At 35.2% G+C, this 21634-nt stretch overlaps 1 protein-coding gene across 1 annotated transcript in view; it reads left to right on the top strand.

Moving 5' to 3' along the window:
- The window catches only part of LOC115226339 (mitogen-activated protein kinase kinase kinase 5), a 315276-nt gene that overhangs the window by 125158 nt on the left and 168484 nt on the right, over positions 1-21634 (top strand). The window contains exon 16 of the mRNA XM_029797343.2: positions 3397-3438. Coding sequence (XP_029653203.1) covers positions 3397-3438 — 42 coding nt within the window. The remainder of the gene's footprint in view (positions 1-3396; positions 3439-21634) is intronic.

Here is a 21634-nt window from a genome sequence, read left to right as displayed (position 1 = left end):
GGAGGGAATATAATTGCAAACTTACAGGGAAAAATTCTATTTAGCAATTCTAAATCAAATTTCACAATATATAATATATGTATATAATTTAGGAAAAACACCTCTATTAAATAATTCAATAGTGAAAGATGTTATTCACACCATATAGAAAACATATACTATAAAAAAAACCTTATTCTAAAAATCAATGAGGTACATAAACAATAAATAGTAAATAGTAGTAAAAAAACTACATGCGTTTCATGGCTATATTTTCAAATAGATAATAATAATAAAATCAATTCAATTTAAAATGAAATCAATCTAAAATTGATTCTATTTAAAAATATAGTCACTCATCAGGTCTAAAATAATAATAATAATAATAATAAAAATAATAATAGAATAAATGTACTATCTTAAATTACACTAATTATCAAATAAATATAGAAAAATACATGTATTAACTATAAATAATTTAAAAACATTTAACAATATTTCTTAAAATAAAAACATAACTTATCACAGAATTTCTGTTAATTAAAAATTTAAATATATTACGTAGAACTTAAGCGTTTATAAGAAATATATCACATGAAAATATAGCGTAAATAAAAATTATGGAATAAATAGATAGAAATATGTATTTAAGCTATTAAAATTACAAAATGTCTTTTAGCTGTGAGAATAAGAAAAAATTAACTGTAATATACCATTTACTGGAAAAATTGTAAAGTCTAAATAATTTAAAACTAAAATACATAAAATACATAATATACATAAATTAAGCTAAATTTCTATAATTTAATCTATTTTCATTAATTAATTAATTTATTTTATAAACATCTAAGTTACATCTTATTCTAATTACGTAATATACACTATATAATCTCGTGCTAATTTATACACATTTTACTACTACTATTATAACTACAACAATTAGTAACATAAAACAGGGTTTATATATATACACAAAATTAGCTAAACTTATTATATAATTTAACTTATGTCTACATTTGATTTTTTGTTCGTCTAGGAACTTAATCAATTTTTTATTATTAGTTGATAATATCTCCTTAAATTCATTAGTACCTAATAAACAAAAATTACTACCTATTTGATATGATTTTGTCTTACAAACTATCTCCCAATTTAAATTGTATTTAATACTTTTAGATTTTAGTTCCCTTTTATATTTACTAAGGCCAGTAGAATTAATTAAATTTTATTCTTAATAGAATTCATGTGTTGAGCCACCCGTAATTTAATTTTATTAGAAGTCAACCCTATGTAAATCGCATTTAAATTATAATCATTCCTAATATTATCATCAATTAAAGTCACTACACATTTATATACTACACCATCTAAATTACATTTATTATTGAATTTACATTTAGTTTTATCTTTACATGTACAATTAATTATATTCTGGTCTTTATTATTATTGGAATAATTATTTGATTTGTTTTTGTAAAACTTATTCAGCTTAAATTTATTAAAAGAAGAAATAATGTTACAGACATTATTAGTAGTAGAATAACCAGCTCCAAAATTATTACAAGAAAAAATGTTATTATATATTTTTAATCTCTAATGAATACTTCAACTATATTTAAAATCTCTTTATTAATGTTTGTTTTAACTTGAGCTCTATAAGGAATAATTAACCAAATTTTGTTCTTATTATTAATATTAAATTTATTTTTTATATTATATTATTAAATGAATTAAATTTAATCATATTATTTAGTCTATTATTATATTTATGTTTTGTATAGTCATAATACATATTATTAAAACCATAATTACCCAAATAAAACTTATCATAATTATATTATTATATTTAGAATTATTAAAGAATTTAATATTATTATCATATCCCGCCCTCCCGCAGGGCTTCATTGTAATAAGGTGTGTGTTTTTGGAAAATCTCAAATTTAGAAGAAAGCAACGATATTCTTTTACCTATATTATCTGTCAACGATTTCTAATTGAGGGTGGATGATTACTATTAGCATAAATATATCTAAGGTTTTCATTAATTTTATGGAATGGTTGGGTTTTACCTCTTATTAAATTAAAATTAACATCTAAATAATTAACATAGTTCTCATTTTATATGGTAATACTTAATCCATATCTTTTAAAAAAACTATAGTTTCTTATTATATAATTCTAGTGTTCTATTGGTGCAATTCTTAGTTATTAATAAAAAGTCATCCCTAGGAGTGGCTGTGTGGTAATTAGCTTGGTTACAAACCACATGGTTCCAGGTACAATCCCACTACATGGCACCTTGGGCAAGTGTCTTCTACTATAGCCTCGGGTCGACCAAAGCCTTGTGAGTGAATTTGGTAGATGGAAACTGAAAGAAGCCCATCGTATATATGTATATATATGTATGTGTGTGTATATGTTTGTGTGTCTGTGTTTATCCCCTCAGCATCACTTGACAACCGATGCTGATGTGTTTACATCCCTGTAACTTAGCGGTTCAGCAATAGAGACCAATAGAATAAGTACTAGGCTTACAAAGAATAAGTCCTGGGGTCAATTTGCTCGACTAAAGGTGGATCTCCAGTATGGCCACAGTCAAATGACTGAAACAAGTAAAATAGATATAAACCACCCTCCAACTTTAATTTTCTTATAAATGCTAAGTTCTACGTATTACATTTAAATTTTTAGTTAACAGAAATTCATGGATAAGATAAGTTATGCTTTTATTTTAAGAAATATTTTTAAATGTTTTTTGATTATTTATAGTTAATACACATTTTTCTATATTTATTCTATATTTTTCTATATTTAAATCTTGAAAAGAATACAAAAATGTTCCCATACTTACAATTAAAGTTTACTAAAAGTTATAGATGAGTATTCAGTGTTTCTGTTAATAGTGTTATTTTAATGTCCCTAAAGCAACATGTTTCTGATAATCATTGATACTGGTAATGTTATGTATTTTTGAGATTTGTATTTGCTTGAAGCATTGCAATGTGTGTAAATGATATAAATTTTCAAAAAGCTTTTGGGCAGCACAAGTAGGAAATTAGATAAAGTATGTAAGTTGATGTCATTCATGAAAATATAGGTTGTTTAATGATCCATAATATTTTGCGAATGATAGAAGAAAGTAAATAATCTGAGTTTGAAGAAATGTGTTGCTAACAGCAGGTTATTCTAGAGAATTGTGAGTCACAATTTTCTTTCTATTAGAAAAAGGGATATCTCTCCTAAAATTAATCAAAGTATGTAATGTAACACAATATTTTTTCTCTGTTTTTTTTTTTAATGACACCAAATTACATAATTTACCTAACTTCCTACCTGTGGTGCTCAAAGTTTTTTTCCAAACATTTATGTCATTTATATGTGATTTATGTCTCCAAAATGTTACCATTCTTCCTCCAGATCAAAGAGTGTTGGGTTTCTCTGTAACCTTTCAAGTAATAGGTATGTTATTACATATTGTCATTACTTTTGTTACTCTCTCCCCTTTCTTTTTCCTTCTTAGAATTGTACATGCTTTATAATTCCATAAAAATACATCTTAAACTATCAGGCTTCTTTTTTACTACCTATGAATTTTGCCACTGAAAAGAGAAGACTGACTGAAATTTGTTTGTGTGTTTTTTTTAACATAGAAAAATTTTTTCTGCAACAAGCAAAAACACTCTCTCTCTCTCTCTCTCTCTCTCTCCCCTCTCTCCTCTCTCTCCCCCTCTCTCTTAATCTTTCTCTCTCTCAGTCATTTGTCATCAATATGTTATGTCGGGCTATCTTGATTTAAAACAAAGTAACTCATTTATATTCCATTTAACAATAATTTGTTTAAAATAAAACTTGGTAACTAAAATCTCAAGTCATGTATTTTTTCCACATTGATTTCTCTTTTAAAATGATTCAAGTTATGATTTGTAGCCAGTAGAGGTAAATTTTTAACAGGCATGTTGATTTTTATTTGGATTCCTATATATTATTAATATAAGCAAATGAAAACATTCTGCAGTAAGAAGTCAAAATTTGTATGTTGTATCACACATCATTACTTTATCCATTTTAGTTACTCCCCCTTTTTTTTTGTGACTGGAGGTAGAAACTATGTATTTGACCAGAGATATTAGTATGGTATTTTTGAAACAACTGCAACTTGTTGACTGCTGGAAAACATAAGCAGGAAGAGAATTCAAAAAGAGTATTGTTCTTTGAAGGTAGATCTGAGTAGAAATGTTTTAGTGTGGGATCTAAAACTGAATACAAATGGGTGATGAGAGGTGAATGATAGAGAGGGGGCTGTATGTCTAAGCAAGAAGTTGAAGTTTTTGGTGAATTTTAATTTCTCATTTCTCCTTTTCTAGAAATAATCATTGGCTGTAGGCTATCAAATTTGTTTATAAGAGTAGATTAAAACAATATATAAAAACAGAAATCTTTAGTAGTGCCCCAATATCTCAATGGCTTGCTGTTGCAAGTCTTAGTTAAAGGGTGATTAGAAATCTAAAGTAATTTTTAGAAAACTGGTTTTGATATGTCTTTTTGATCCTATGGGCAGATAGTAAAAATTGAACCTAGTACTGAAATATCATCTTGCATTGTGCACCTTCATGCCTTACAATGAAGGACCAAATTTCCTTTGGCACCTATTTATAGGTAGGCCACTAAGATTTAAGTATCTTTGCTTTGTTAGTGTTGATCTTCTGACAGTTTGCTTTCGCTTGGTATAATTTGTATCACATTGTCTTTGATAACATCAAATGATTAAGAAGTTTTAGAAATAAGAACTATCAAAAGTAAATTTACAATCAGTTATTTAAGAATTAATAATAGCCATTGTCATAAAGTATTTTTATGCACCCACTTGGACATGTAGATATATACTTGCATGAATGTACATGTGTTACTACTATTTTCACACTCTGATTTTAAATGTATGAAAAACCTGATACACACAAGCTAGTTCTTAGTCTGTTGACATGATGATGACCACTTAGGTCATTCATGAACAAAAAATTTAGTGGGGTTAGCTCAGTTCACACCAGTTGTCTAGCTTGCCTCTGTTGCTTAGTTGCAGCGATCTTGTTGGCCTTATATAATTTAAAGTTTTTCTCCACAATTATTTAATCTAGTCTGTGAAATGTCAAGTTTTATGAGAAATAGTCACAAGGGTCCTTTAAGTGTGTCTTTAATTTGCTTTTCTGACCTCCTCACAACAGTTTTCAGTAGTTGCTACTCTGTGCATCATAGATAGTTTTGCACCAATATGGTGTTCCTTCGGAGCAGACTTGTTTCGGAACTACCTCAGAGCCTGGAATCTTCTGCTAGTTTTATAATGCAGGTTGTGATAGAAATGTCTAACTTGTTTAGAAATGTGTTGCTACTGGGTTCATGTTTTTCCATCAAAGAGCAGGAAAGGTTCTGTCAGCAGGTTGGTGTTTGTCATATTTCAGTGTTATTGATTAGTCTACCAAAAGTCACATTAACACTTATGACTTTCATGCTAATCTCTTTATCTCTGGGAGCACTTTTTACTTGTGTACTGCCAAGATAGGTAAACTTGTTCACAATATTGTCTCTGACAGTTGATTGTAATGTTGGGGTTCAATAAAAGATTTCTCTGAGGCCAGCTAATGCATTAATTTAGTCTTCTTTGTACTAATGGTAAAACGAGTTTTTACAGATAGTAGAAAACTTGTCAACATTTTGTTGCATTCTAGTTTCTGAATCAACATTAAGAATACTTACTTTCAAACATTTCACAAGAGGTGTTGTCAATGCCTGCTCTTTCATTCAGTTGATCTAACAATAATGAAGTTTCTGTTAGAATCTGGCCTTCACTGTATCTGAAGTTGCTGTGGTTGGGGTATAGCCCCTGATAATGACAAGTTGTTATACTCAAAATTATAAAGGAAGTTTTATGATTGTGCACTTCTTGTTCATTGTACTAGGAAACTCTACCAACCAATAATAAGGATTTCTTCTACTGCAAAGTGAATACAATCTCTTTATTTGTTGCTCTATATATTGTCTAACACTTAAAAAGTTATATCTAGAGTTCTTTTTATCATACCTTAAATTTTTCTGCAAATTAAAACTCTTTGAATGCTGAAATGTCAATGTTGTGTGATATTGCCCTACCAGAGATGTTTTTATTCTAATATTTCTCCATGCATTGTATGCAAACATTTCTGCCAAGAATGAGGGAAATAATTTAGGTTATAGTCTATTCTCTCTCTCTCTCTCTCTCTCTCTCTCTCTCTCTCTCTCTCTCTCTCTCTCTCTCTCTCTCTCTCTCTCTCTCTCTCTCTCTCTCTCTCTCTCTCTCTCAGGAAGAAAGGCAATACCCTCGAACCTTTCTACAGCCCCTTAGATTGAGGAGTGGAAGGGAGGAAGTTTTCCCTAGGCCAGATCTCTTTTCTGAATGCTTGTAACAGAGATGACATTACTAAATGTGCACAAGGCCATTGGGTGGTGCTAGACTGAGCAACAGATTAAGTCTACCACTCAGATGTTAAAGTATGGTATCTTCAGGGAATCCCTATTTAGAACATCTGTATGTCAGCAAATGAGAAAAGCTCCGGTGTACCCAAACTTACTGCCCCTTGCTCACCTTTCACCACATGATTAAATGTCTAAATAATGAAAAGGGTTGGGTTAGATTTTTAAATAATTTCATCAGAGTAAGGAAAGATATTACCTATGACCTTCAAGGTCTTTTCATACTAACATGATTGAGGCAGTTAATGTTCAGGTTTTGTAACTTAATTTTTGCAGAAAAAATGTCCTCAGATAGTTGTACATCTAAGGATAAAGAGAGGCAAACACATCAGTGAGCTAATGATTGTGGTATTTTTGCAAAGGAATTTTTACCAATCAATTCAGTAGCCTTATTTTAGATGTGAGGAGTACTCTAGAGTGGATCTTACTTAAGATTTATAGAAGGTCAGCAGCTTGTTGGAGATTGATGTATTTCCTACTTCTATAGAGGAATATAGTTTTGGGACCAAAACTTTATCAAAGATTTTGAAGCCTAGCATTTTTAATGATTTTGAAAGTCTTAGTTGTGTGTCTGTGTATAGAGGTACTGAAGCTCAAGTCTGTTTCCTTAATTGTGCAGTGCAATTGAAAGAGACTGGCTGATCATATCTAGGCCAATGCTCACAGAGAAAATTCATATCTGTATGTATCAGGAAGAGTTTAGATTGTATGTTGATGACACCTGTTTATGGAGTAGTTTCATTTCTATAGAAATATGCATTGTTAAAAGGTGCAGTAAGCAGGTCTTTAATGTTTAAATAGAAGAATATGGAAACATTACCAAACTTTTGAGTACATCAGTATTGTGTGTGTTGGAGAGAAACTGTCATTGTATTAGTTCAGTCTAATAGCAAGCTTCCAGTTTGATAAATAAAATGAATGTACACTACAGGTAGACAGCTTACCAAGAATTTTGTTGTGCTAAATACAGCTCAGGTCTTTCCTGATACCTGGTACTTCCACATTGCTTTTGTTGAAGTTTCCTGGAATTAAAATCCACTGATGAGTGACATATATAAGTAAGTTTTAAGTAGATCTGGCTCTGTAAATAGATGGCAATAAAGTATATAAGAGTATCGGAAGACACCCATTGATAAGAAGGAGATGTGGCGATGATAGGATCTGTTTGTGAATCAGAGAATTGTTTTACAAGCCTTTTCCTATTATAGCATGGAGTTATGGTTCTTATGAATATATATATATTTGTATACTATCAGAGTAATTTCTTTACAGTTAGTTGACCTTCCCACTGCTAACACTTGATTAAATAGAAATAGAAACTCTTATTACCTACCCAAACTGAAGAAAATAGAGTTCTGTCCTTTGTCTCAATAAATTGAAATGTGGAGAACCTTCAGTTTGAAAGAAATACTAAAGGTATCATATAGAGAAAGATGGAAGTGCTTTAAGATGGTTGTTTTAAGAATATATGTTGTGGGACACATTTCAAATAAAGTAAATGCAATTTTAAATGCTTATATCTTTAATTGTATTCTACTTTAGTCAATATAGCCTTTCATCTCTTTTGAGCTAAAATTACTGTTAGTTAATTACAAAGGTTGCTCTTCAAAATTTTTCTGCATCTCTTTGAAAAAAATTAATTATAGATGTTATTCTTGAAATAAAGCTTTTCCTCTTGAGTTAAATGGAATATTTAAAAGTCAATACTTCTCAGGAAATGATAGAAAAGTAATTCCAGGCATTAGTCAGTGCAGGGCTATAGTACAAGACACTTGCCCATGATGCCACATAGACTGTACCCAAACCATGTGCTTTCTACAAAGTCGTGCACATGCCTTTATGTGTGTGTGTCTTTGTGTTTATTTTGTCCTCTCCCCTACAACTGGTGTTGGTTTGTTTATAGCCCCTTGGTTTAGTAATTCAGCAAAGGTGGCTGACAGAATATGTACAGACTTGAAAATAGGTACTAGGGTTGATTTTCTCGACTAAACCCTAAAAGGCAGTGCCCTGGAATATCCATAATCCAATGATTGAAAGAAGTAAAAGTTTAAAAAAACATTATTTATAAATATAAACATTTATATATACTGGCAGGACCCATGGAAATTCCACAGTGTAAGTCAGCACATTTGAAAACATTATATTAGTATATTAAATACAAGCAAGGAGTTTCAAAAACTTCTTTCAGTGTTGCTTATTTACCTCTTTGTAATATCTTTGACAGATATGATGTGCTTTATAGTTTAAGGAAATAAAAGATGAATTAAAAAGATGAAACTTATTCATATATATTAAATGTTTATTTTTTACAATTTTGTTAAATGTCTGTCCCAATGCGTCATTTATTGTCAGAGTAGGACAGCCTTACAAGGAACTGACTCTTTGTGAAATGAAATGAAAGCTGGGGTCATTTCGGGCAAAGTATTGGGAAGCACATTCTTTCTTATGCACCGGTTATTGAAGTGGGTCCTACATATAGTACATGTTGATTTTTTGAAGAATAATCCTTTTCATTCTTTCACTTTTTAGCTAATGTCATCTATCATTGTTTACACTTTAAATGAATGTTTCAATCGAACAGGCAATAATTAATTGCATTAAAGCACAAGCTTTAAGTGAGGAAATTTAAAAAACTGAAAATATGGAAACAAACTTCACTGTTTACCTTTCAACCCCCAACAAGACTCAGTCCTAGTTATTTGCCAGTACAGAATATTTTCATTTCTTTTCATTTCACTTCAGTTCTGCAATCTATCTATTTGTATATCAATTAATATATCACTATTTGCATAACTTTTGATATATTGGTAGGCCTACCTACCTACCTAACCACATTTCTGCCTGCCTACCTCTGTCTACGTAATTATCATATCTACTTTCCCTTCTGCCAATGTGTGTATCTGCTTACTTTCATAATACCGATAAACATTTAAACCTAATCACAAAATTAAATGAATAACAGCATTGCCCCAGCATGACCATGTTTGGAACATGTAAAAGATAAAAGTGTAACTTCCATAGCTATTTGCTAAGTTTATTTCACTTCAATTTAATTTATTGATATGCCTTTTAAAGCGTAAATATGTAGATCTTCATGACATTGTTTCATTATGTTTAAACATTTTGATCACACTTCCATTTTTAATAAACAAATGCAGAATAATATAGACCTTCTACCTCCCCTTCACTCTCCCTGTATAGACCTCTCGCCCACTCTCTCTCTCAGTTTCATATTTTTTCACTGATTCAAATTTTCCCTCTTTGTTTTCTTTTTCTTTGTTGCTGTCTTTTCTCCTCATCCTCTCTCTTTCTATATAAACATTTGTTCATTCAAGTTATAACTTCCCTTGATGATGTACATGTAATACATGGAAAAGACAGACAAGAACAAGCAGAATTATATTTTATATATATATACACACACACATAAAAATACAAAAATGGTACACATAAAAATACAAAAATGGTACAAGAACGCAAAACATCCCGACAGACGATACAAAGAAACCAAAAGCAGGTTATTCAGAGTTTTCTATCCTCAGTCGAGTTCCAGATTATCTTTGCAATTTCAGCTGGTTATACTCAAGATTGCTTCAATCTGACCAGACACACACACACACATATATAGATATATATATACACTCACATATATATGTATATATACTGCTTCTGGTTTTGCTGTGTAAAGACATGCTTTTTTGTGCTCCTGAAACAACCAAGAAGGATTCCCTTAATCAATGAAAAAAGCTACTAAAACTGACAAAAAACATTGTACTTGTTATTTCATAATGGTCCACTATAATATATCGGTAAAAAAAGTAATATATTACACTAAAAGTTTAATATACTACATTAAAGTCAGTGACGTAAGCCAGAGTTATTCTCGAAGAAAGTGCATGGTGATAAATTATAATTTCATTTGTGCCTGCATGTAAGAATAAAACATTTTTTGAAACAAAACTTCTTCCTACAAGAACAAGGATTGGAATTTTACCTCTTGGGAATAAGTATCCTACTCATTTTGTTTATTTCTTTTATCTTTGGTAATACTGGATGAGACATTGCTTGTTTACATTCTGAGTATTTACGGTAGCGAATTTGTTATGAAACATCTATCACTATATTTTTTCATTCAACTTTTTGTTACAGCGACCTTTTCATTTTACATTCTATTTGAAAAATTTACGGTAGCAAATTCATTATGAAACCACTTTCTTTTTTGACTATTGTTTTTTTCACTCCATCAATTTTTACAGTGCCCATCTAAATTTATACCTTTTATTTTTCTCTTTCCTTTATATCTTCATTACTTGCTCCCCTCTCTCTTTCATACCTACCTCTTCCTCTCTCCTTCTCTTACATATCTTCCTCCCTTTTCTGCTTCTCTCTCCTTCCCTTTATCTTCTCTTTGCACTTACCTCTCTCACTCTCGCTTCCATATCTTCCTCTTTTTCTCATCTCTCCCTCTCTTTCATATCTTCCTCCTTTTCTCACTTCTCTTTCCCTTCCTTTGTCTCTCTCTACATCTACTTCTCCCCCTGTCACCTCACCCTCTCCCTCATATAGTTCTCATTTCCCCCTCTCCTCACTCCGTCTCCTTTTCTCTCACATCCTTCATTCTCTCCTCTCTTCCTCACTGTCTTTCTTTCTCTTCCCCTCCTCTCCCTCACTCTGTGTCTCCTTTCCCCTCCTCTCCATCCCTCTGTCTCACTATCACTCCACACCCCCTTTCTGTTTCTTCATATCACTCTCTCTCTTTCCTTCATATCCTCTCTTTCCCTGTTCCTCCCTCTATCTTTCTTCCCTACCTCTCTCTGTCTCTCTCACTTCCTCTCTATCCTTTCCTCCCCTACTGGGCTTAGAAAATGAAGATGGCACCAAAGTAGGAAAGCAAAGAATTGAATCTTCTGTTGCAAGCATGGATGGTTGCTAGCGGCAATCCGCCAAACAACATCATCACTGCTGCACTGAAGAACAATGCCTTCTGTAGAACCATTGATCAGATAGAGTGGAAGAAAAATGAATTCATCTGATCCTATGTCCTTATTATACCATACATTGAGATTCTTGATGTCATCATGGAAAACTACTGTGGCGAGGCTAATAAGGATAGGGAAAACAAAACAAAAACCAGAAATCTCTTTGATCCAGTGGTTCCTCTAAAGAATGGATCTCCCACCCCTCTGAATGACCTGGCTGATATGGATAGGGAAGCTAAGGAAGCAGCCACCAGAAGCCTCTCTGCACAAAGGAACAGAGTCCTCACTCCATTCGACAACCAGAGGAATGCAAATGCTATCACAAGAAAAGGAAGGAAAGAACACGAGCTCAAACATAAAGAAGGAAGTGGAGAAAAAGGAAAAGGAAAACATGAAATAACTAAAACCGAAACCCCAAACCATAAACAAAAAACATAACTCGAATATGGAGACTCCAATGGAATCCAAAACCCTAGAGGTGAGAAGAAATTTGGGGGAACTTTGCCCACCACTGTGCAAGACCACCACAATTAACAGACACACAGTGGCCTCCCCTAATGCCTGCACAGTCGTCACGCTAATATTTTTACTAAATATTGGGGGCCTGTTGCATTATAACGACAAAAGCAAAATTTTTTTCCCGAGAGACCTTGCTGCATGCAATCAAGCCCTACGCATAGCATCCAAAACTGAATATAAAACTTACAGGGTACACTAGTCCCCAGGGAATTACAATCCCAGAGCCTAAATCATACTTAGCTTATATATAAAACAGTATGGGTATCTTCACAACTTAAAATTAAATTGCTTTGATTAAAATTGAATTGAAAAATAGTTAATTTGTTCTTTCGCCTCAGTGCTAAATCTTCTTGATAACCCTAGATTTTAACTTTATACAATATGGCTATATTGCTTTTAATAGTTTTAGTAATTACTTTATTTATCCCTTTCTTAAAGTGTTCCACCCTCCTGATCTTAGTATTTATATTGGCCTTTATACAAGTAGCCCTTCCAATTAAGTACCCCTAAGAAACTGTAATATCATGTATGGATTAACACTGATAACATTTAAAACGTATATTATACCTTTTAATTTAAAAGTAGTATATAATTAGTATGTCCTATAACATCAATATTCTTTTAACCAATACCGGGTATCAGTCTTGATTGAAATAAGCTAAATAAGTTAATAAACGACATTTAGTTCATAATAATTAAATTATTACACATTTTCTATAAATCTTCTCTATTGATGTTAATAAAGTATATATACTTTATTATAGTTTTAGTAATTAGGCTTTCTTTATTCCTTTTCTATGATGCTCCACCCTACCTGATCATTTTATTATTTTATAATAACCTTTAATAAATCGAATTTTTGTACCCCTATAAATTCATACTTAGTTTATATAAAACAATACCGGTATCTCCACAACTTAAAATAATTTAATTTAATTAAATTAGTATATAGTTAACATGTTCTTTAGCCTCAATACACCTTTATTAAATATCAGTAAAATCCTATTGATCAATCTCCATAGATAACATCTAATAAGTTAATATTTAGATAAATAATTTGTATAAATATTAGACTATCTCTATGTAATTTCTTTTCCTCCCTCTATTGTAAAATTTGGTATATACTCAAAAAGTATTCAAAGAAATTTTATCCTTTTGTTATCATATCATTCTATATATAGCACAGCATATATAGGATAAAATCCTTACAGAGCAGAAAAATCTGTCAGCAACCAGCCATGATTTTGTTTGGCCCAAGGCTATTGTAGATAACACTTACCCAAGGTGCCATGCAGTGGGACTGAACCCAGAACCATGTGGTTGGGAAGCAAGCTTCTTACTACACAGCCATGCCTGCACACACACATATATATATATACATAGAGTCAATGGAGCAGGTAGCATCCCATGAGGTCACTAATTTTGACTGAGTTGCTCGCCTTCATTGTTATGTCAAAATAGTTGTGGGTGTCCTTGTGGGCCCAAAGTTTACTGTTGTTCAACAGTCTGTCAGGACAATGTGAATGTGGGTTGGTAAAATAGTACATAGCGTTTTTTCAATTGGTGATGTTTAATCACATGATTTGTTTTATCATGTGATAGAAGTATATAACATATATATTTTTTTTTTCTGGAAGGGTAGACCTCAATGCATGTTTCTATTTGGAGTTTTGCGTGCATTATTTACATCTACTGTTCTTACAATAGAATTGGAAGTGAAGAAAAATGAAATACATTTTCATTGTTTAATGTTTTTTTTATTTCTGGAAAGGCAAAAATGTTGCACAGATGGTGTCATAGCTGAAAGTACTACTCATAAGTGGTTCGCTATAACACTCTATAACACAAGGGCATTGTGTATTACAAGCTACTTCCATAAAATCAGACTAATATTATTCCCAATTAGACCAATTAAAGGAGGTTATTGATGAAAAAGTTTGACCTGGAAGATCGTGATCATTCCAGCAGGCCTACAATTGTTGATAATGAACAAATTGAGACTTTAATATAAAATAGTTTATGTCATACATCGCAGAGACTCCCCCTATATCTCATGTGAGTGTTATTAAGCATTTAAAAACAGTTACACGAACTGCTATGATGTTTAGGTGCTTCATAACTTAACAGAAAAAAACTTAATAAAGCACACTTCCAACTGTGATCCTCTGCTCAGACGAAACAAAAATTATCCATTTTTGAAAAAAATAGTCACATTCTGAGAAGTAGATTATTTACAACAACATAAAATGAAAAAGGTCATGGGAAAAATGAGATAACTACCTTCAGTCTCTCCAAAAACTGGTCTGTATTCAAAGAAGGCAACGCTCTGTATCTGGTGGGATTTGAAGGGCATTGTGTATTACAAGCTACTTCTATAAAATCAGACACTAAATTCAGACTAATATTATTCCCAATTAGACCAATTAAAGGAGGCTATTGATGAAAAACATCCAGAATTGGCCAAGCAAAAGGGTGTCATCTTACATCAGGACAACGCTAGACCACATGTTTCTTTGAATGGGATGTCCTACCCCAGCCACCATACTCATCTGACCTTGTGCCTTCAAATTATCATTTATTCCAATCCCTGCTAAATTTGCTTAACTTTAATTCTTTAAAAGAATTTAAAAACTACTTCAACCAGTTCCTAAGCTAAAATGATGCCAAATTCTGGGAGAATGGGATCATGAAGCTGCCTCAAAGATGTGAAAAGGTAGTGGAACAAAACAGGAAATATGTGGTTGAGTAAAGGTATGTATAACCGTCTAAATATTATAGAATTTTACTTAGAAAATACTACAAACATTTCTACTGATCCAATATATATTATATATATATATATATATATATATATATATATATATATATATAAGCTTAAGACTACATGGATGCACCCTGCATCTAAAGAATGGCATATTCTGGATTACATCCTAGTTACGGTGCGTGACAGACAGGATGTGCAGTGTGTTCGCGTTCTTCATGGAGCTGAGTGTTGGACTGACCACCGCCTAGTACGCAAAAGTGAAATTAGTCACAAAACATAAAATCCGAGCTGCAGGGATTACCCTGCCTAAAAGACTGAATGTTGATCATCTTAGGTATAATAGCATGAAGAGAACTTTACGAGAGGAAATGAATGCTGCAGATATTGGGGAGGATTGGCTAATCCTTAACAAATCAGTTTATGATATAGGCAAGAAACTTCTGGGATTGATACAAAGAAAGCATCAAGATTAGTTTAAGGAAAATGATGAACATATAGATGTTTTATTGGCTGATAAAAGACGTACTTTGTCACGCTATTTGTCAGCAAAGCGACAAGAAAGGAAGTGTTGCATAGGGAACTCAAGGATGTAAAATCACGTGTGAGGCAAAGGCTCTCTCAGATGAGGGATACGTGGTGGAGTAAGAAGGCTGATGAGATACAAGCGGCATCAGATTCCAATAACACAAAGCTGTTGTATGGTCTCTAGCAAGAAGTTTATGGACCGACGTCTTCCCTGATGACACCACTTTGAAGCAGAGATGGTAAAGAACTTCGTGATTCACAAGGAATTCTGCGAAGGTGGCAAGAACGCTTTGATGAACTTTTGAATCAGCAGTCTTTTCAGTTAGACAGCTTCAGGAAAAGTGTGTGGAACAGGGTCTGGATTTGTATCAGGTTTTTGTCGATCTGACAAAAGCCTTTGATACCGTCAATAGAACAGCATTGTGGAAAGTCCTCCAGAAACTTGGGCATCCTGAAAAGTTCCTTGCTTTGGTTAGGTCTTTTCATGAAGACATGAATGGTAGGGTGAATGTTAGAAGGAAAATATCAGAGCCCATTTCAATACAAAATGGAGTGAAATAGAGGGATATTCTGGCACCGACCCTATTTTCCATATATTTCGTGATGGTGCTCTGTATTGCATTCAGAAACTGTGGATACGGTGTTTACATCCATTATCGAACCTCTGGCAGCATATCAGTCGCCTTGCTGCAAAAACAAAGGTTTTTACCTCTATCATAAGAGACCTTTTGTATGCAGATGATTGTGAGCTAGTAGCACACACAGAGATTGATATGCAACACATTTTGAATGCATTCTCTGATGTTTGCACTGCCTTAGGATTGACACTCAATCTCAAAAAAACTGTTGTCATGCATCAACCTGCCCCTGGTAAGCAGTATAGTGTACCAAATATCTATGTGTATGGTAAACAACTTGATGTATTTGATCAGTTTGTCTACCTGGGAAGCACTATTAATAGATATAGCAATTTGGACGATGAAATTCCATATAGAATTAGGAAAGCAAGTGTTGCTTTCGGAAGGCTAGAAAAACGCCTCTGGAGTCAGCAAGACATATGTAGAAAGACAAAGATAAAGGTGTACAAGGCATGTGTACTCCCTTCTCTTCTCTATGCCTGCGAGACGTGGGTCACATATCGATACCACCTTAAACAACTGGAACGTTTCCATCAGATGTGCCTCAGACGGATCTATGACATTAAGTGGAAGGACCGCATCAGTGATCTTGAAATATTGGAAGGCTCTTGGTGTGAAAGTATAGAAGCTTTTGGGTTAAAGCAAAGGCTCAGATGCAGTGGTCATCTGGTCAGAATGAAGGATTCAAGCATGCCATAACAACTCTTTTATGGAGAGTTAGCTAAAGGAGAATGACCTCCACATAAACCAAAAAAGAGGTATAAGGACTTGCTGAAAGCTTCCTTAAGAGATGCTTGCATCTCTCCTGACACATGGGAAGGCATAGCTATTGATTGTAGCAGGTGGAGAAGGATTGTGCATGAGGGGACAGCCACTTTTGAGAAATCTCGAGTGGCACATGAGAAAATAAGGAGGGATGTCAGGAAGGGCATCGCTCTTACACTTCCAGATGGGAAGGGTCTTCCTATGATGCTGACAAGCAGTGTCTGTGTAAGACCCTGCCTCAGCAAAGCTGGACTCAAGAGTCATCTTTGTAGTCATAAAACAAGACAGATGAGTGACAACCTGGCCACTGGTGGTGGTGTAACACACCATACTAATCATATCTGTCGGGCATGTGGAAGAGAGTGTAATTCGGCAGGAGGGCTTAAACGACATGCAAAGGTACATGAAGCCCAGTTACAACTACAGCCGGCTATTACCAGTAAAGGTTTTAGTTGCCAATTCTGTACAAGACATTGTAGATCTTTAGCTGGGCTAAAAAGTCACATTCGATCACAGCACCAGTAACAGTTAAGCTTCGCGCAATGGCCATACTCGATAACGAGGGAGCAGTCATAATAATATATATATATATATATATATATATTATTATGACTGCCCCCTCGTTATTAATGTATTTAATTATTGATTAAACCTCACCAAGTTAAATATTTCAATCACCTGAAGAATGACTAACTCGAATTTTATGAATTGGACAGCCATGAAACAATCGTAGTGTTATACTAATTATCTTTTTTTAATAATTTTGATATATATTTAAAATAATATAAATTAATTAATCTTATGTATTGGCTTAAGTTTTTCATTGTATGATTTGCCTAATAGTGGTTTTATCTCTAATTTAATATAATATGATATTTTACTATAAAATTAGATTCAATCCTAAATCTGATTTTTCCCTGTAAGTTTGGATTTATTCCCTAATATTTTATTATTTATTTATATATGTATATATATATATATATATATATATATACACACACATATATATATATGATTGATTGATTCTAGTTTCAGCTTATGAGCTGTGGCCATGCTGGGGCACCGCCATTTGGTGTTGCTACTTGGTTTCACTTCATGGAGGCTTTCTAGCAACTGCTATTTGGTGCATGAGAGAGTTCGATGCAGCTGCCCTCATCTGCGCCTCCTGCCGAGAAGTTGGTTCATCTGGGACACCTGACAGGAAGAGATCCAGCTTCATTTTAAAGACATCTGTATCCACCCCATGCAGGTCTCTCAGGTTCTTCGGGAGGATATTGAAGAGCTGTGGGCCTCGGAAGCCCAGGCTATCACAGAATCTTGTCCTACATCTTGATGGCAGGTTTGGAGTCCTAGGCACCACGCAGTGGCGTCCAGTTCTGGCATTTGCGTAACTCTCGATGCCAAAGTTCAGGACACTTCCCTCCAGGATCTTCCAGATGTATATTATGGCATATCTTTCCCGCCTACGCTCCAGGGAATATAATTTTAATCTCTTGAGTCTTTCCCAGTAGCTTACATTCTGCATAGAGGCTATCTTCTTCGTGTAGCTTCGTTGGATCGCCTCAAGTTCTGTGATCAACTTGACACTGGATGGTGACCATAGCTGAGAGCAATAGTCAAAGTGGCTTAGGACAAGTGTCTTCCAGAGGACCATCATGGTTTCTTGTTCTCTTGTTCTAAAGGTTCTAAGAATCCATCCAGCCAGCCGTCTACATTTCATTGTCAGTTTAGCAACATGTACATGAAAGGTCGCGTCATCACTCATGTGAATACCCAGGTCACGCACTGATTGTGCCTCTGGGATTGCAATCCCTCCGGGTCCAGTGTATTCATTGGGTATTGCATTCAGTTTTGCATGCTGATAGTATAAAGCTTGAAACTTTCCAGCATTGAACTGCATGCTATTCTTTTCAGCCCACTTGTATATTTCGTCCAGCTCACATTGCAGGTGTTTAGTGTCCTCAAGGTTCTGTATTGCCTGTGAAACTTTTGTATCATCTGCATAACTTGTGATCGTGGCTCTCTGCGTGGCTGAGGGCATGTCTGAGAGGGCCATTATGAACAGTAGTGGTCCCAGAACAGTGCCCTGCGGAACACCGCTCACTATTTGTGTGTTAATGGAGGTGGCCCCATTGGCTACTACCACCTGACTTCTATCCTTCAGAAAGTCATGAAGCCATTCTCCCAGTTTTCCAACTATGTTGAGATCACGCAGTTTGTGACATATCATTCCATGATCGACTTTATCGAAGGCCTTTGCAAAGTCGAGATATATGACTTCCACATTTGAGTGGTTGAGCAGCCGTTTCAGCACCCAGTCATAGTGTTGTAGGAGCTGAGTTAAACAGCTTCTCCCTGGTCGGAAACCATGTTGGGTGTCGGGCAGCAAGTCATTCTCTTCAAGGAAGGTGATCAGCTTCCTTCTGACTATTCGTTCCATGACCTTGCTGATGTGTGAGGTCAGAGAGATAGGTCTATAGTTCTTGGCTTCCGCTCTGCTACCTCCTTTATGAATGGGGCATATTTTACCTTCCTTCAGTTTTCCTGGAAGTTTGCCAGCTGCAAGGAAGCTCTGAAAGAGGAACTGCAGTGGTCTTGCTAGGACTCTCTTACATGCTTTTAGGAGGATTGCCGAGAATCCATCGGGGCCAGTAGCTGAGTCTGTTTTCATTTCATCTATAGCCTTGGTTACATCGTCTTCTTCCTTATATCGATGTAATCTATCGTCGCCGCCTCTGATTTTATATCTGCAGTGGTAAAAAAGTCAGTTGGATTGGTGATTTGGAGATGCCCAAGGGGTGGAGTGAAAACACTCTTGAATTGCTCATTCAGTATTTCACTTACCCTCACTGGTTTTCCTGTAAGTGTGCCATCCTTTTCGAGGAGTGGCCCTATTCTACAGTGCACTGTAGCTGTTTCTTTGGCATACCTGTAGAAAGCTCTGGGGTTAGATTTTTTATGTTTTCTATAGCCCAGGCTTCTTTGTCTGCTCTTTCTTTTTCATGGGAGAGTTGCAGACATTTTTCGATTTCCAACAGTTTTATTTTTAGGCGGGACTTTTCACTGCTTTCAATCTGTTTGTTTAGGCGATTTGAAAATTTCGTACGCCGTCTCATTAAAATTTTCCTCTCTCTGGGGATTTTGTTCTTGTGTACAGTGGCCTTTCTCTCTGGGACACATTTGTAGCATATGGCTTGCATTACAGACATGAATTGTTGAAGTTTCATGTCGATGTCTGGCGAGGAGAGACATTTAGGCCAGTTTTTGTTTGAGGATCTCTTTCTCAATTTGTTTCCAGTTTGCCTTATGGTAGTTCAAGCTGGAAAGATTTTGAGGGTTTCTTGTAGGCTGCATGTCCGTGCTCTCTTTTGGCCCGTACATGGTCAGCTCTATCATGTTGTGATCCGAGAGTAGTGTCGGTGTCACTTTCACATTATGGATGAGATCCATGTCATTTGTGAAGCAGAGATCCAGTGTGTTACCTGCCCTGGTTGGTTGGAGTATTACCTGCTCCATGTACAGGGTGTTGATGAGGTTCAGGAGGGACCTCGCCTGTCCTCGTTCACATCTTGTCATTCCTGGGAGAGAAAGGCCCTCGGGCCATCTGACATTGGGCAGATTGAAGTCTCCCATAAGAAGCACACCTATGTTTGTTCTAATGTGGTTAGAATTTCTTCTATTTTTATAAGGCAGTCTTCAAACTTGCCCACATGGCTTGGGGCATCTGGAGGGCGATATGTAGCACACACAACTACATCAAGTTGCCTAATATGTACAATTAGTGTGTCACACACCGAGTTTGAGTATGACAAGAGGACCTGGGGTGTGAGGTCCTCACGGATGTACATAGCAACACCTCCATGACTCCTTTCTTTCCTGTCGGTCCGTAGTACAGCATACTGTGGTATGTGTAACTCCGCATCTGCTATGTCCGGTTTCAGGTGCGTTTCCGTAAGTGCTATGCATAAGGCTTGATTGCATGCAACAAAGTCTCTCAGGAACGGGATCTTTGTCCTGTTACTGAGTGTTTGCAGTCCTCTGATGTTCAGTAGGAGCATCCAGGTGAGGTGTACGTTGTTGCCGGCGGTGTCCATCCTGTGTCTGTTTGCTGTGGTGGTCTGGTATATAGTGGGTAGTCCCACCTGCGGGCTTGGGTTTGATGAAGCCAGGTCAGCTGCTGTACAATCTTTTGTGCCATGCACAAAAAAGATTGTTGCTCAGCAGCTGCTCTTTCGACAACATCATGTTGGCGGTTTGTGGCGCGCACAACATCTGCGTACCTCCGCTTTGAGGCAGGTGGTGCGTGGTCCATCCCTTTTCTTTGTGTTGATGGTTTGTCCATCTGCCTCGTGTCTCTGTGGCAGGGTCCCCGATGTGCAAAGCGGCAGCCTGCACCTTCCTTTCCATGCCAGCAGGAACCTCTCAGGTAGAACATACACACCCGTGTGCGCTGTTTGGTTCCATCCTTTGCGGTTCCACTTCTATTCCTGGTTGTTTCACCCTTTGGTCCTGCTTGAGCTTTTTCTTTTCCTTTAGCTCTTCCAGTCCTTCTTTTAGTTCTTCTTCCTCCCTCTACCTCTTCACCGGGTTCTCCGTCACCATGGCCCTTGCTGCCGGTTGGAGAACTTGCACCTGGGTTCACTTCCCGGGCAGGTTTCTCATTCAAAACCTCCTCCCGGGCGTCCACCAGGTGGGGGTGACTTCTTTCATCGTCTCCATTCTTGCCATCTTTGCCCCGCTCGTTCTCAAAGATGGCATCAAGTGCGCCAATGTGCGACCGTACAAGCGCATATATATATATATATACACACACACACACACACATATATATATATATATACACACACACACATATATATATATATACACACACACACACATATATATATATATATATATATATATATAATATATATATATATACATATACATATAATTATATGTATATATATATACATTATATA

Source organism: Octopus sinensis, linkage group LG2 (genome assembly GCF_006345805.1).
Source record: "Octopus sinensis linkage group LG2, ASM634580v1, whole genome shotgun sequence".
Lineage (NCBI taxonomy): Eukaryota > Metazoa > Mollusca > Cephalopoda > Octopoda > Octopodidae > Octopus > Octopus sinensis.
The sequence above is the reverse complement of the archived record's forward strand: the minus strand, read 5'-3'. Positions and strand labels throughout refer to the sequence as shown.